The sequence below is a fragment of the Apodemus sylvaticus genome, chromosome 2, assembly GCF_947179515.1.
Source record: "Apodemus sylvaticus chromosome 2, mApoSyl1.1, whole genome shotgun sequence".
NCBI classification, from domain to species: Eukaryota; Metazoa; Chordata; class Mammalia; order Rodentia; family Muridae; genus Apodemus; species Apodemus sylvaticus.
The window spans coordinates 6,310,511-6,324,131 of NC_067473.1; the positions used below are offsets into that span (position 1 = coordinate 6,310,511).

General features: G+C 46.2%; 1 protein-coding gene across 9 annotated transcripts in view; it reads left to right on the top strand.

Moving 5' to 3' along the window:
- The first annotated feature begins 1,850 nt into the window (after window positions 1-1,850).
- Srpk2 (SRSF protein kinase 2) overlaps window positions 1,851-13,621 on the top strand; it is a 178,298-nt gene continuing 166,527 nt past the window's right edge. For 7 of the 9 annotated variants that reach the window (XM_052173063.1, XM_052173070.1, XM_052173072.1 and 4 more), the window contains exons 1-2: window positions 1,851-1,973; window positions 2,057-2,111. In XM_052173063.1, the coding sequence (XP_052029023.1) occupies window positions 1,958-1,973; window positions 2,057-2,111 (71 nt within the window). In that variant the 5' untranslated portion in view covers window positions 1,851-1,957. Of the gene's footprint in view, window positions 1,974-2,056; window positions 2,112-13,621 lie in introns of those variants that run through there. The other 2 variants (XM_052173066.1, XM_052173078.1) reach the window with 2 other exon arrangements.

Genomic DNA, 13,621 nt, shown 5'->3' on the forward strand with positions numbered 1-13,621 from the left:
CACACCATCTATACATCGCTCTTAAATTACTAACTTGACTGTAGTACAAGGCAAACAAAATTGAAATGGATGAGCCGGGCAGCGGTGGTGGCGCACGCCTCTAATCCCAGCACTCTGGGAGGCAGAGGCAGGCGAATTTCTGAGTTCGAGGCCAGCCTGGTCTACAAGAGTGAGTTCCAGGACAGCCGGGGCTATACAGAGAAACCCTGTCTCGGAAAAAAAAACCAAATCCCGCCCCCCCCCAAAATTAAAATGGATGAACATTCTGCAAAACAGAACTTGATTCTTCAAAATAGTCACTGTTAGTGGTGCCTGCCTGTCTTCCATGCACTTGAGACACTAAGGTAAAAGGGCTGCAACAAAGGTGCAGTTTGACTGGCTACACTGTAAACTCAAGACCATCCTTGGAATTCAGTGAAAGTCTCAAAAAAAAAAAAAGTCTCAAACCAGGGGTTATTCTAAACATACTTAAAAAAAGACACGGGCACTAACAGTAACTAATGACCTTGGGTTGGAAAAAAAAGTCACCAAACATATTTTATTGGAATATTTCAGCAATAGGAACAACACTATTGGATTTTCTTAGAGTGATAAGGATGTTCTGAGTAGAACAATATCTTTGTTTTTAGTAGATATGTATTGAAATGTTTAGGGGCAGAGGGTAACAGTCTGCAAACTACTGAATGACTCGGCAAAATACACCATGCATGCACACATACAGAGAGCAAATGTGGAGAAACATTTAAATAAAGCTAGTGAGTGTGGGTTAGTAGGGCCGATTACTGCATTGTTTTTCTTGTATGTTTCAGATTTTTGAAAATAAAAAAAATGGGAGAAAGTAAAATCTCTTCAAACTCAGAGAGGCCTTTCCTGTTTGTTAGGACATCTTTAGAGCAAGACTCAGTTGTAACTCAACGATACAGTTGTAACCAAAGAAGGACTGAATGCTCTGGATCTTTATCTTTAAGATACTGTAATTGTTTAAAAGAGACAAGAGAACACTCAAGTGGTAACTATGTACCAGTCAGCTTGATTCACATCTTAGGTAGCCTGGGAAGGTTGACAGAGAAACCAGCCAGGCCTGAATAGGGATACAGGCTGGTACAACTGTTTGACCTATTTAGGGTTCAGTTTCCCCATTATAGGAAGAAAAAAGAAATCATTGCTTGGAATGATCGTTTTAAACTCTCTTCTCATATTTAGAAAATTAGGCATCCTGCGCCAAACTTCCCTTTTAAGCTGTGTGCATCTTTCCTTCGTTAAACTCACGCAGCCTAGTGGAGTAGGAAAAGGAGTGGAAATCACTTCTTCAAGGTCACAGACACTCAAGGACCCAGGTTCCCCAGCTCTTGGTCTGGTGCCCTTTCCACGCCCGCCGGAGAGGAGGAAGCAGCGCTCCTAGGGATGCAAGGATGTAGAGGCGCATAGGGCTAGAGGAGGCTGCGTTAGAGAGGTGGTGAGAGACCCGCCAAGGCGCTGCCCAAGGAAGGACACATGGAGAGACGTGCGGCACGACCAGCCGGGGTGCGGAGCGGAGACGGTGGCTGGGAGGAAGGGTCCGCGGCTGGGCCTAGTGCCCGGGAGCGGGTGGCCTGCGGCGGCTGTAAAACCAAGGAGGTGGAGGAGGGCGGGCTGCGGGAGACCGTGGGCGCGGGAGGCGTGGGCGCGCGACCGCCTTCCCGCACAGGTGGGCTCCCGAGCCGGCGCTAAGGGCGCGGCCCGGGTCCCGACCCCCGTGCTCCGGAGATGCGGAGGGGGGCGCGGAGGGGGCGGGGCCGCGGGGCGGGGCTGCGGGGGCGGGTCCTATTGGCCCCCGCGGGAGCGGCCGCGGCAGCGCAGGCGCGGTTCCCGCCTCCTCGGCCGGCGAGCGAGTGGAGGCTGCATCCCCGGTGCGGCTGACTGTCGCGTCGCTGCCGCCTCCGCCGCGGAGCCCCCCGCCCGACTGCTCCGAGTCGGAATGAGCTCCAGGAAAGGTGAGCTGCGCGCGCGGCCCCCGCCCCGCCTCGCGGCCCGCAGGCAGCCGGCCCGACCGTTAATGTGTCTTCTCTCTCCCCAGTGCTGGCCATTCAGGCCCGAAAGCGGAGGCCGAAAAGAGAGAAACATCCGAAAAAGTGAGTCCGCGCGGCGCTCGGTCCCGACCCCGCCCCGCCCCGCTGAGTGTTGCTTGCGGACGCGCAGGCAGAGCTTCCCGGTCCCCGGGCCGCGGGCGGTGGGTCTCCCGGGACGCGGCGCCGGCTCTGCGTGCCCCGGCGGGGGAGGGGTGGGGGAGGGGCGCGCGGCCGCGGGTTCCGGAGCCGCGACCTGGCCCGGCAACCTGCGAGCCGCCCGGGCTCTGCACTCGACCCCGCGCCCCGCGCCCCGCTCCTCATTCCGCGCCCCGGATCGGCGTCCCTGATCCGTACCCCGAGCCCCTGATCTACATCCGTGATCCGCACCGCATCCCAGTTCCTGTCCCGCACCGGTCGGACAGTGGGCGCGGGAGGGAGGCGGCGGCGCGGCTGACACCTGGGCTGCGGGAGCCAGTGCGCTGCCGCCTCTGCCACCTCCCGGTCCCGTCTGGGCCAGCCAGCTGAAGACCCGAGCGGCTTGTCAAGTGGTTTGGCTCCGGGCGTGTTCCTGGCGCGAGTTCAGCTCCCGGGCCGGTGCGTTTCGGCGCTCGGGTTTTTCATTCGAAACTTTCTGCTCGGGTCGAGCGTTACTTGCGTGCTGCGGCTGCGCCCAGGTCGCTCCCTGCAGTGGGCGGTGGGTGTGTGCGCGGGCGGGTCCCGAGTGGTGCTCCGGACTGGATCCACTGGCTATGGTATTTCAAATGTGCCAGCTCCAGCCACCTCCAGCCTGGACGTGCTGCCCACTTGGGCAGCTGCTGTCGGAGAAGCATTTCCCCGAGAGTTGGGTTTTCCTAGGCGTCAGAGCGCCGCCGCGTGATCCTCTTTCCTCCCTCTCTGGGTTTGCTGGACCATCTATCAACATCTTTGCTCACCTTGTTTGCTTCGTTGTTCCTTTTGCGCGAGAAATTTGTCTGTGGTATCTTTGGTTCTATAAAGAAGAACTTAATCACCCTTAATAAAATTCTGAAATATTTGTCTATCTTTATTTTACAAGGGATCGGATAACCCTCTGTTCTCCTAGGTGGTGGTTATAATTTGTATTGATCCTAGTCTCAGCACAGCGGGATTTCCCACCCATTTGGTGGCATCTAGGAAAACTGGCTAGTTTGGAGGTATTTTATAACAGGATTGTTTTCATTCAAAATTGAGTATAACTTGACTGTATTTATAGGACTTGCTAAGATGTGGATATCTATGAAAGAAATCTATTTTTAGGAGGCAAAAAGACTTGAAAACTGGAAGATAAACATTGAAAATTAAAACAGTTTTTACTGTGCCGGGCAGTGGTGGCACACGCCTGTAATCCCAGCACTCTGGGAGGCAGAGGCAGGTGGATTTCTGAGTTTGAGGCCAGCCTGATCTACAGAGTGAGCTCCAGGACAGCCAGGGCTACACAGAGAAACCCTGTCTCGACAAAACCAAATCCAAAAACCAAAAAAAAAAAAAAAAAAACCAAAAAACCAAAAACCAAAAAAACCCCCCAGTTTTTACTATTATTATTTTGTGTGTGTGTTTGGGTTTGGATGTGCAAGAGCCTTGACACCTGTGGAAGTCAATGGACAGCTTTCAGCGTTTGATTCTCTGACCATAGCTTCGAAAGCTGAGCAAAATGGCGCCTGGGTAGTACTCAGATGGGAGACTACCTGGGAATACCGGCTCTGTAGGTTTAAAAAAAGAAAGAAAGGAAGGAAGGAAGAAAAATAAAAGAATTGAATCTCATGTGTAGGTCTGGGATTGAACTCCAGTTGTCAGGCATGGTGATAAGCACCGTTACCCTGTGAGCCATCTCCCTGGCTCAGATATCAGATCTGGGATGTTTAAAATATTGAAACTCAATGTAGGCTTCTGATAGTTTTAGATGCTTTTTAAAAACTAGTGCTATTTCCCGGGGCAGTAATGGTACATGCCTATAATTCCAACACTGGGGAGGCAGAGGCTGGAGAATCTCCAAGTTTTGAGGCCAGCCTGATCTATAGAGCTAGTTCCAGGACAGCCAGGGCTATACAGAGAAACCCTGTTTCACCCCACCCCCACCCCAGAGTGCTGTCACGGGGCTGAAGAGATAGCTCAGTAGTTCAGAGCTTCTTGCTCTTGCAGAGGAATCTGGTTTAGTTCCCAGCACCACAATGATGGTTTGCAACCATCTGTATCTCCAGTTCCAGGGATCTGATGGGCAGCTTTATGCATGTATTAAACATATATACATGTAGGCAAAATTCATAAAAGTAAACTTTAAAAAGTAGAGCTGGTTCAACCTAATCAAAACCCTAATTTTTCTTTTGGTGAACCATGGGAATTTAGCAGCTCTCTGAGTGAATGCTTGGGGTTAATTGTAACCTTTAGCACAAGCATTGTCTGAGTGTGGGGAGAGGGTGGGAGTGAGAACAGAGCTAGCCTGTCCTCATACATGATACCTGGTTCAAGGAATAGCACTGGAGAGAAGGGACTTCAGGAAGCTGGGGGTCTTGGGCTTTCTTCATTTCACAGGCAGCTCTGACGGGTTAGAGTCACCCACCTTGTTTGAGTCCACATTCAAGATTCCTGATAGCGGTTTTTGCATTTTAAGTCTGGAGGAGACTAATTTTAAACTGTGGTAGCGACCGGCAAACTTGAGTGATGTGGCTGGGCCTGGCCTGATGCAGTGTGGTCTACATTCATCCTTATTTCCTCCTTATATGCAGACTGACTTTTCTTTAATCTTACTTCATTGCGCTCAGCTCCCTGGGTGTGTTTATAAAGTCCAGCTTGTCTCAGAATTGAGGTCCTTCTGTCTCAGCCTCCACATCACACCGTAGGACTTGAGGTGTGGCGCGCCATGCTGTGGTAAAAGCTTACTGTTTTAGTACTTCAGAATTTGTAGTTGTCAGGAACATTTTCTGAGTCAAACTTTGATCTTCTTAGATTGTTCCAATGAGTGTACTTTGTTATTTTATTGTTTTGACAGCAATAGGGAGTATTGTCATTCAGTCATTAGGTTGATTTAGTTTGCATTAATTATTGATTGCTTGATTGGTACAGAGTCTCCATGATGTAGTTCTTCTGCTTGTTGAGATTACAGGTATGCACCATCATACTTCAGTTATGAATTCTCTGTGTTAAGCTGTATCTCGTCGGGCACAGATTCTGCCTTAGGGCACGTAGTATGTGGGTGATGACGGACATTTCTTTTGAGATGGTCTTATGTAATTCAGCACTGATCTCCCTCCTCGGCCTCCCAATTGCTTGAGTCAGAACTTGCAGCAAGACATCTGTCTTGTAGAAAAGATATTTTATATTTATTAATATTTTTTGGGAGGCACTGGGATCAAGCTGCACAGCCTCCTGAATATAGGCACATGTGCTATCAGTGACTGTGTGTCCAGTCCCAGGGCTTATAGGGACATAATTTAAAAGTGTGTACATGGGCTGGCGACATGGCTCAGCAGGTAAGAGCACTGACTGCTCTTCCAAAGGTCCCGAGTTCAAATCCCAGCAACCACTGGTGGCTCACAACCATTCGTAATGAGATCTGATGACAGCTACAGAGTACTTACATAAAATAAAATAAACAAATCTTTAAAAGTGTAAACATTTTCTTTTAGAGATCGGTGTGGTGGTATGCTCTTATAGGCCCAGCTGCTTGTGGAGGCTGAGACAGGAGGATTTCTTAAACCATGAAGTATATGGTCATTTTGGGAAGCAAGGAGAAATGGTCTTTAAAAACATGGGTTTTGTTTTTAACATTTTGGTGCTAGAGATGGAACCCAGGGTGTCCTCTATCCTCATTGATGGTCTTTTTGTACAAGGTAGTGTAGCCAAAATTTTTTTGTCAATATATGACTTTGCTTTGGGTTTCTTTTCTTTTCTTTCTTTCTTTTTTTTTTTTTGTTTGTTTTTGTTTTTTGTTTTTTGGTTTTTTTTTTGATTTTGGTTTTTTTCCAGACAGGGTTTCTCTGTGTAGCCCTGGCTGTCCTGGAACTCACTCTGTAGACCAGGCTGGCCTCGAACTCAGAGATCCGCCTGCCTCTGCCTCCCAGAGTGCTGGGATTACAGGCGTGAGCCACCACCGCCCAGCTTCATTTTTTTTTTTTTTAAGATTTGTTTATTTATTATATGTAAGTACACCGTAGCTGTCTTAAGGCACACCTGAAGAGGACGTCAGATCTCATTACAGATGGTTTAAAGCCACTGTGTGGTTGCTGGGATTTGAACTCAGGACCTCTGGAAGAGCAGTCAGTGCTCTTAACCACTGAGCCATCTCTCCAGCCCTTCATTTTTTTTTTTTTTAAAGATTTATTTATTTTATGTGAGTGCACTGTGGCTGTGTTCTTTTTATTTATATATTGTTCATTTGGGTCTGTTCCACAAAATCATAGAGTAGTGACTAACTAGGAAGTCGACATTGATCACATTCCCGCAACAACACACACACACACACACACACACACACACACACACACACCCTTCCTCCCCTCCCTCCCTCCCTCCCTCCCTCCCTCCCTCCCTAGTGTAGTGTACCGCTATGCTGCTTTCATTTGATCTGGAAATTCAAATTTGGGTCTTTAACCACTGGGCCATCGTCTCAACATATAAAAAAATATTCTGTTGGAAATCTCCTTGGGAGCTGGGCTAGGTTCTGAGGAGGATGTATTTCTGGGCACCTGTGGCTTGTTAATGAGGCATTGTCTTAAAATAAGCAAACAAAGGGCTAGCAACAATAAAAAAGTATTTGGCTTTCACTAGTTGCTAAATGAATCTTTTCTGCTGTTTAATGCTATCATACTTTATCACTTGTGTGGATTTGTGTAATCACCATAAGCAATATTCAGAACTGTTTCAGCTCCATAGCTAAAACTCCTTCCCCACACAGTCCCTGCAAGCATTAATAGTTTTGACACTTTGAGGATGTTAGTAAACAAAGCTATACAGTATCAATATGTATCTTTTTGACATCTAGACTCTTTGCCCTCTCTGAATACCTTTTGTTGTTGTTGTTGTTGAGCAGGCCCACACCTTTGAGTCCTTGGTAGCCTGAACTTGTTAAGTATACTAGGTTTGTCTGGAACTCCACGGGACCAGCCTGTCTTTGCCTCCCAGAATTAAAGGTGTGTCCCGCCAAGCAGGGCACTCTGCGTGTCTGAGGTTCCTCGGCAGCGTTGTCTCCTTGAGTCTTAGCTTGCTAGGGAAGCATCTCGCAGTAACACGTAGCGATAGATACTCCTTTGCCCCTACTCTGCTTTTGAGACGGGGTTTCCTGTAATTCAGGCTGCCATGAACTTGCTATGCAGTTGAGGATGACCTTGTATTCCTGAGAGTCCAGCCTCTTAATTTTGGAGTGCTGGGATTAAAGGCATATGCCACCACTGCCCAGTTTTTTCCTTTTGAACTCAGATCTTCAAGCTTACAAGGTAAACCCTTAACTAACTGAGCTACCTCCCCAGCTATTAAATTTATGTGAAAACTATTATTAGTGGACTGGAGTACAGTGTTGCATACCTTTAATCCCAGCATTCAGGAGTCAGAGACAGACGTAGTTTTCTGTGTTCAAGGCCAGTCTGGGGGAAGAAAAAAGAAAAGGAAATACTATTATTTGTGTCTGTGTGTCTGTGTCTGCATGTTTGCACAATGTGTCTGTGTACGTTTGGGCCATGGGTGCAATTGAAGGTTAGAGAAAAGCTTTGTGGAGTTGCTCTTTCATACCTGACGTGAAATTGGGGGAATTGTTTGTTAGGTGCCTGGCCTTTTATAGCAAGTACCGTTACCCACTGAGCCATTTTGCTGGCCTGAATTTAACCTTAAAAAACCTTGACTATGTGTGTATGTCTGTATGTGCATTGTATGCTTACATGAGCCCATAGATATCAGAGAAGGTGTTGGGATTCCCCTGGAGCAGGATTTAAAAATAGGTGTGGGTCACCATGAAGATACTGGGAACTAAACCTGGGTCTTCTGCAAGAAAAGTAAGCTACTGGGCTAGAGAGATGGCTCAGAGGTTAATGACACTGACTGCTCTTCCGAAGGTTCTGAGTTCAAATCTCAGCAACCACAAGGTGGCTCACAACCATCCATAATGAGTTCTGTTGCCCTCTTCTGGTGTGTCTGAAGACAGCTACAGTGTACTTACATATAATAAATAAATCTTAAAAAAAAAAGTAAATTACTGAGCCATCTTTTCAGCACCCTAAGTTTACCTTTTAAAGGGTATATAAAAGTTGGAGAGCTGGAGAGATGGCTCAGCAGGTAAGAACACTGGGTGCTCTTTTAGAGAACCCAGGTTAATTTCCTAGCATTCATATCTAGTGGCTTACAGCTGTAACTCTAGTCACAGGAGGTGTGACATCATCTTCTGGCCTGCTTGGGTACTGCAGACAAGATGGGGGAGACTATACAGACAGATAAAACACCATATACATAAAGTAAAGGTGGTTTTCTTTTTTAAAGCTAAAAAAAAGTTGCATGTAGATGTTGTATTGATAGGTTATTTCTCTGTCAATGAAATGAGCCAATTCAAGCCAGATTAGAATATATCAAATGCAGGTTTAATGAGAAGCAAATTCACTGGCTCCTAGGACTGAGTGAGGCCAGGGAAGTCACCTTGGCGAGAGAGAAGGGGGCAGGGAGAGAAAAAGAAAGTGTGTGCTCACAGAGAGAGAGAGAGAGAGAGAGAGAGAGAGAGAGAGAGAGAGAGAGAGAGAGAGAGGAAGCCGGGGGTGGGGACCAAAATGTCTGGATTATATAGGGAAGAGCCTCTGGGGGCAGGGCAAGCCCAGTCCCTGGGTTGGAAAGTTCAGGGTTGGGAGCAGAGGATGGGTCTGAAGGATGCTGGGAGAACCTGGTGGCCGGATCTGCTTTGATATGTAAAGTAGGTGCCTCTGTCCCTTGTCCTGGGGTCTGAAGGATGCTAGGAGAACCTGGTGGCTGGATCTGCTTTGATATGTAAAGTAGGTGCCTCTGTCCCTTGTCCTGGGGTCTGGAACCCAACAGTAAATGAAGTGGCATGTCAGTGTTTCAGTGGTATATAAATTGTGATGACTAAGTCATAATAAATATCTATGTTTTTGAGACAGGGTTTCTCTGTTTAGTCTTGGGTGTCTGAAACTTGACTGTAGATTAGGCTGGCCTCAGACTCAGAGATCTGCTTCCCTAGTACTGGGATTAAAGTGTGCACCCCTGCCCCCGTCAATAATCTATTTTTATATTTATTTAAACATTTATCATTTTGTTACTGTAAAACATTGAAAATACCCCTAGCTTTTGGGATAGTAGCACCCTTTATCACCTTTATTAGCTATAGTCACTGAGGCTTGTGGCCAAGGATGACGTAGTCCCTGCTAATCAGGCTTTTTCTTGTGTAATTACCCTCTACTTTCCTTGGCACCTAGTAAACCTTGTTTCTGTTCTCAGTTTTCTGAGATGAACTATTTAAAACCCCACGTGTGGCCGGGTAGTGGTGGCACACACCTGTAATCCCAGCACTCTGGGAGGCAGAGGCAGGCGGATCTCTGAGTTCGAGGCCAGCCTGGTCTACAGAGTGAGTTCCAGGACAGCCAGGGCTATACAGAGAAACCCTGTCTCGGAAAAAACAAAACAAAACAAAACAAATCCAAAACCCACGTGTGAGGAAGTGCTTGTCTTTTCTGTGTTGGCATACTCTGTGTATTGATCTCCAGTTCATCTGGTTTGTTGCAGATGACAGAGTCTCAGCCTTTTTTATTTATTTATTTATTTTTTTAAATTTGTTTTTGTTCGAGACAGGGTTTCTCTGTATAGATCTGGCTGTCCTAGAACTCACTCTGTAGACCAGGCTGGCCTGGAACTCAGAAATCCGCCTGCCTCTGCCTCTCAGAGTGCTGGGATTACAGGTGTGCGCCACCACCGCCCAGTTTCAGTCTTTTTTTTATAACTTAACATTCTTCTACTGTGTATATGTACATTTTCTTCAGTTCTTTATTTGTCGGTAGACACCTAGGTTGTTTCTATGTCTAGGCTGTTATGAATAGTACTGCAGTAAACACAGGAATACAGATGTCTCCAGCACAATTTAATTTTGTTTGGATACATGAACAGTATCCAGTGATACTGGATGATTGCTGGATCATATAATAATCTGCTCCATCTCTCTTTCATGCCTTATACTGGTATTTATATCCTCCAATGTACAGCAGGTCCCTTTGCTGTACTCATTAGCATCTGTTATTGTTAGTTTTTTCTTTTTAAGATTTATTTTATTTTCTGTGTATGAGTGTTTTACCTGGCATGCATATGTTTACTGCGTTGCATGCCTGGTGCCTGAGGATGTCAGGAAGAGGCACTGGGTACCCAGGAACTGGAGTTACAGACAGTTGTGAATTGCCATGTGTGTGTTGGGAATCAGACCTGGGTTTTCTGGAAGATGAACTTTTGCTCTCCACTGCAGAGCGTGCTCTCCAGCCCCCTCTCTTTGGGCTGGGTGTGGTTGCGCAGGCTTTTAATTCTATCACATGAGGAGCAGAGGCCAGCCTGGTCTACAGAGTGAGTTCCAGGACAGCCAGGGCTACACAGAGAAACCCTGGCTAGAACCTTTCCCACTCCACACAATAACCCCCAGCAAAAAACAAGTAAGCAAGCAAACAAAACAAAAAAACCCAACCACCACCAACAAAACATTAGTTTTGTTTTGAAGTTCATATAAAGCACACAGAGTATACTCACATATGAGTATACTCACTTTTCCCCTTTAATCTGTTTTCAGACTTGTCCATGTTGTATGGAACAAGTACCATTAATTTGTTCATTTTTACTGCTTTATAGTCTTCCATTGAGTAAATATGCCACAATTTGCATATTGTAGTCTTATTAAAGTAGTCCTCAGTCCTTTCCTATAGTATGAAGTTATTTTCTCTTTTCTTTTCTTTTCTTTTCTTTTCTTTTCTTTTCTTTTCTTTTTTCTCTTCTCTTGTCTTCTCTTTTCTTTCTTTCTTTCTTTCTTTCTTTTTTTTTGTTTTTTTTTTTTTTTTGTTTTTTTTTTAATTTGTTTTTGTTTGAGACAGGGTTTCTCTGTATAGCCCTGGCTGTCCTGGAACTCACTCTGTAGACCAGGCTGGCCTCCAACTCAGAAATCTGCCTGCCTCTGCCTCTCAGAGTGCTGGGATTACAGATGTGCGCCACCACCGCCCAGCAGAATTATTGTTCTTTATTAGATATATGTTGTGCATATGATTCTTGACATATTATGAATATAGCTTGTAATCTAAAAATACACTGGAAACCAGACAAGTGCTGTAGCTGGGTCTTGAAGAACGAGTAATGTGATAACTACACTAAGGGCAGGGCTTGAGCCTGGAGCAGGAAGAGCGCTGAGTGGGTGTCTGCATATGGAGACGCTTGCACAATGGCCGGTCTGTATTCCCGCAGTTAGTTAGCTAGTGAGGTTGGGGTGCAGGGTGTGGGCTGCTGGTGAGGTCACATAAGGAGCTGGAGAGCGCATGTGTGCCAGATTGACATTCACAGAATTTCCTAGCTTTTAATTGGAGTGGGACTTAGAGGCCAGGAGCTTCCCTGGGAAGCCTGCAGAAGGCTTGAAGAGAGTGGGTACCGAGGGGGTAGAATTCACTGTAATGCGCTCACAGTGCAGTGTGGGAAGGTATGGGATGAATGCCGAGTCTCTGTGTTAGCAAAGCTTGTGGGTACCTTTAGTTATTCCTCACTACACGGGTTGTACAGCGTGCTTGGGAGAAGTTAATGGTGGCTTTCCTGGACTGTTTGGAGGCCTTTTTGTCACTGTCAGTTAGATACTTGGTTAGAGTTTCTACCTGTAGAACTGTTCTTCCCAGCTGAGTTATTAGAGTTGGCAGGGAGCTCTTAGAGGCTCCTGGCTGAAGGTGTTGACTGAAGAAAAGGCTCCTGGGGCTGAGGGGTTGGTGACAGGAGGCGCCCTGGGTCTTTTGAGACAGAGCCATGCTTCTGCTCACTATGTGGTGCACTCTGACTTTGAACTCTCAAGTACATGTACAATGCCTATGTAGAAAAGCTCCTAGAGGAGACTCAGTAGGACCAGGACTGATGATAGGAAATGAAAGAGAAAAAGCAGTTAAACATCACAAAATCAGTGTTCGGCTGCAAGTTTATTTAGAATGCTGTATCTCATGAGGGCTGAGGACATTGAAAGATATGAGGGAGAGATGGCCCAGCTGCAAGGAGCATGTGTACATGCCTGGGTGTGATTCCCAGCATCCACATGGCTTACCGCCTCCTTGATCATTCATTATCTGTGGCTTCTGTCCTCTGTGGGACCATGCAAACACACACAAACACACACACACACACACACACACACATTTAAAAAGTCTTCAAAGCAGTAATGTTGGGAGGGCTAGGGTGATGGCTCAGCTGCCTCAGGAGCCTGCCTCCAAGCCTGATGGTCCGAGACTATTCCTTGGAACCACTTGCTGCAGACAGCGGATTCGCAGGCCGTCTTGTGGCTTCCACGAGAGTGCTGTGGCATTTGCATGCACATGCACACACTAATCTGAAATTCACTAACCGTGGAAGGGGCTGGAGAGATGGGTCAGTGTAAGAACACGTCCTGATTCAGCAAGTTGATTATTTACATGTACTTAAATATGCAGTATACTTGTATGCAAAACACATATACAACAATAAAAATAAATAAATTTAAAGAGAGCTGGAAGAAACTGCTCGTAGATTTTTTTTTTTTAATTTTTGTTTGTTTTTGCAGTTTCCCTGTGTAGCCCTGCCTGTCTTGGAACTCACTATGTAGAGCAGGCTGGCCTCCAAGTCAGAGAGATCAGCCTGCTTCTACCTCCCAGGCTCTGGGATTAAAGATGTGCATTATTATTATTATGTATGTATGTATGTATGTATGTATGTATATATTTAATGTATATGAGGACACCGTAGCTGTCTTCAGACACACCAGAAGAGGGCATCAGATCCCATTACAGATGGCTGTAAGCTACCATGTGGTTACTGGGAATTGAACTCAGGACCTCTGGAAGAGCAGTCAGTATTTTTAACTGCTGAGCTATCTCTCTAGCTCCTGTGTTTTTTTTTTTTTTTTTTTAAATCCTTATAGCTAGAATGAAGAATTTACCTAGAGTTATATTTGTTATAGGCAGATGTATTAACCCTATTTCTGCTAGACACTAGAGATTTTTATCTGGCTATGTTTTTTTGGTTTGTTTTATCTTTGTTTTTGAAATAGGTTTACTGTGTAGAAGGTGGTTGGCCTCCTGCCTCTGCTTCGTTGAGCTTGGGTTTGGCCCAGCTCGGCCTGCCTGTGCTCTAAGCACTTGTTATAAATATGGATCAACAAGTTTTCTTCTCCTCGGCATCGTGAGTGGGAGCTTGTGTGCCACCAGCCTGTGTGGAGGTCAGAAGACACCTTTGGGGACTTGATTCTTCCAGGTTTTGTTTGAGGCAGGGTCTCTTGTTTTGTACCACTGCACTGTGTACGCCTGGCTATCTGGTCCAAGCTTTTCTTTTCTTTCCTCTTCCTCTTTCTCTTTTCTTCCTTTTCCTCCTCCTTTTCTTCC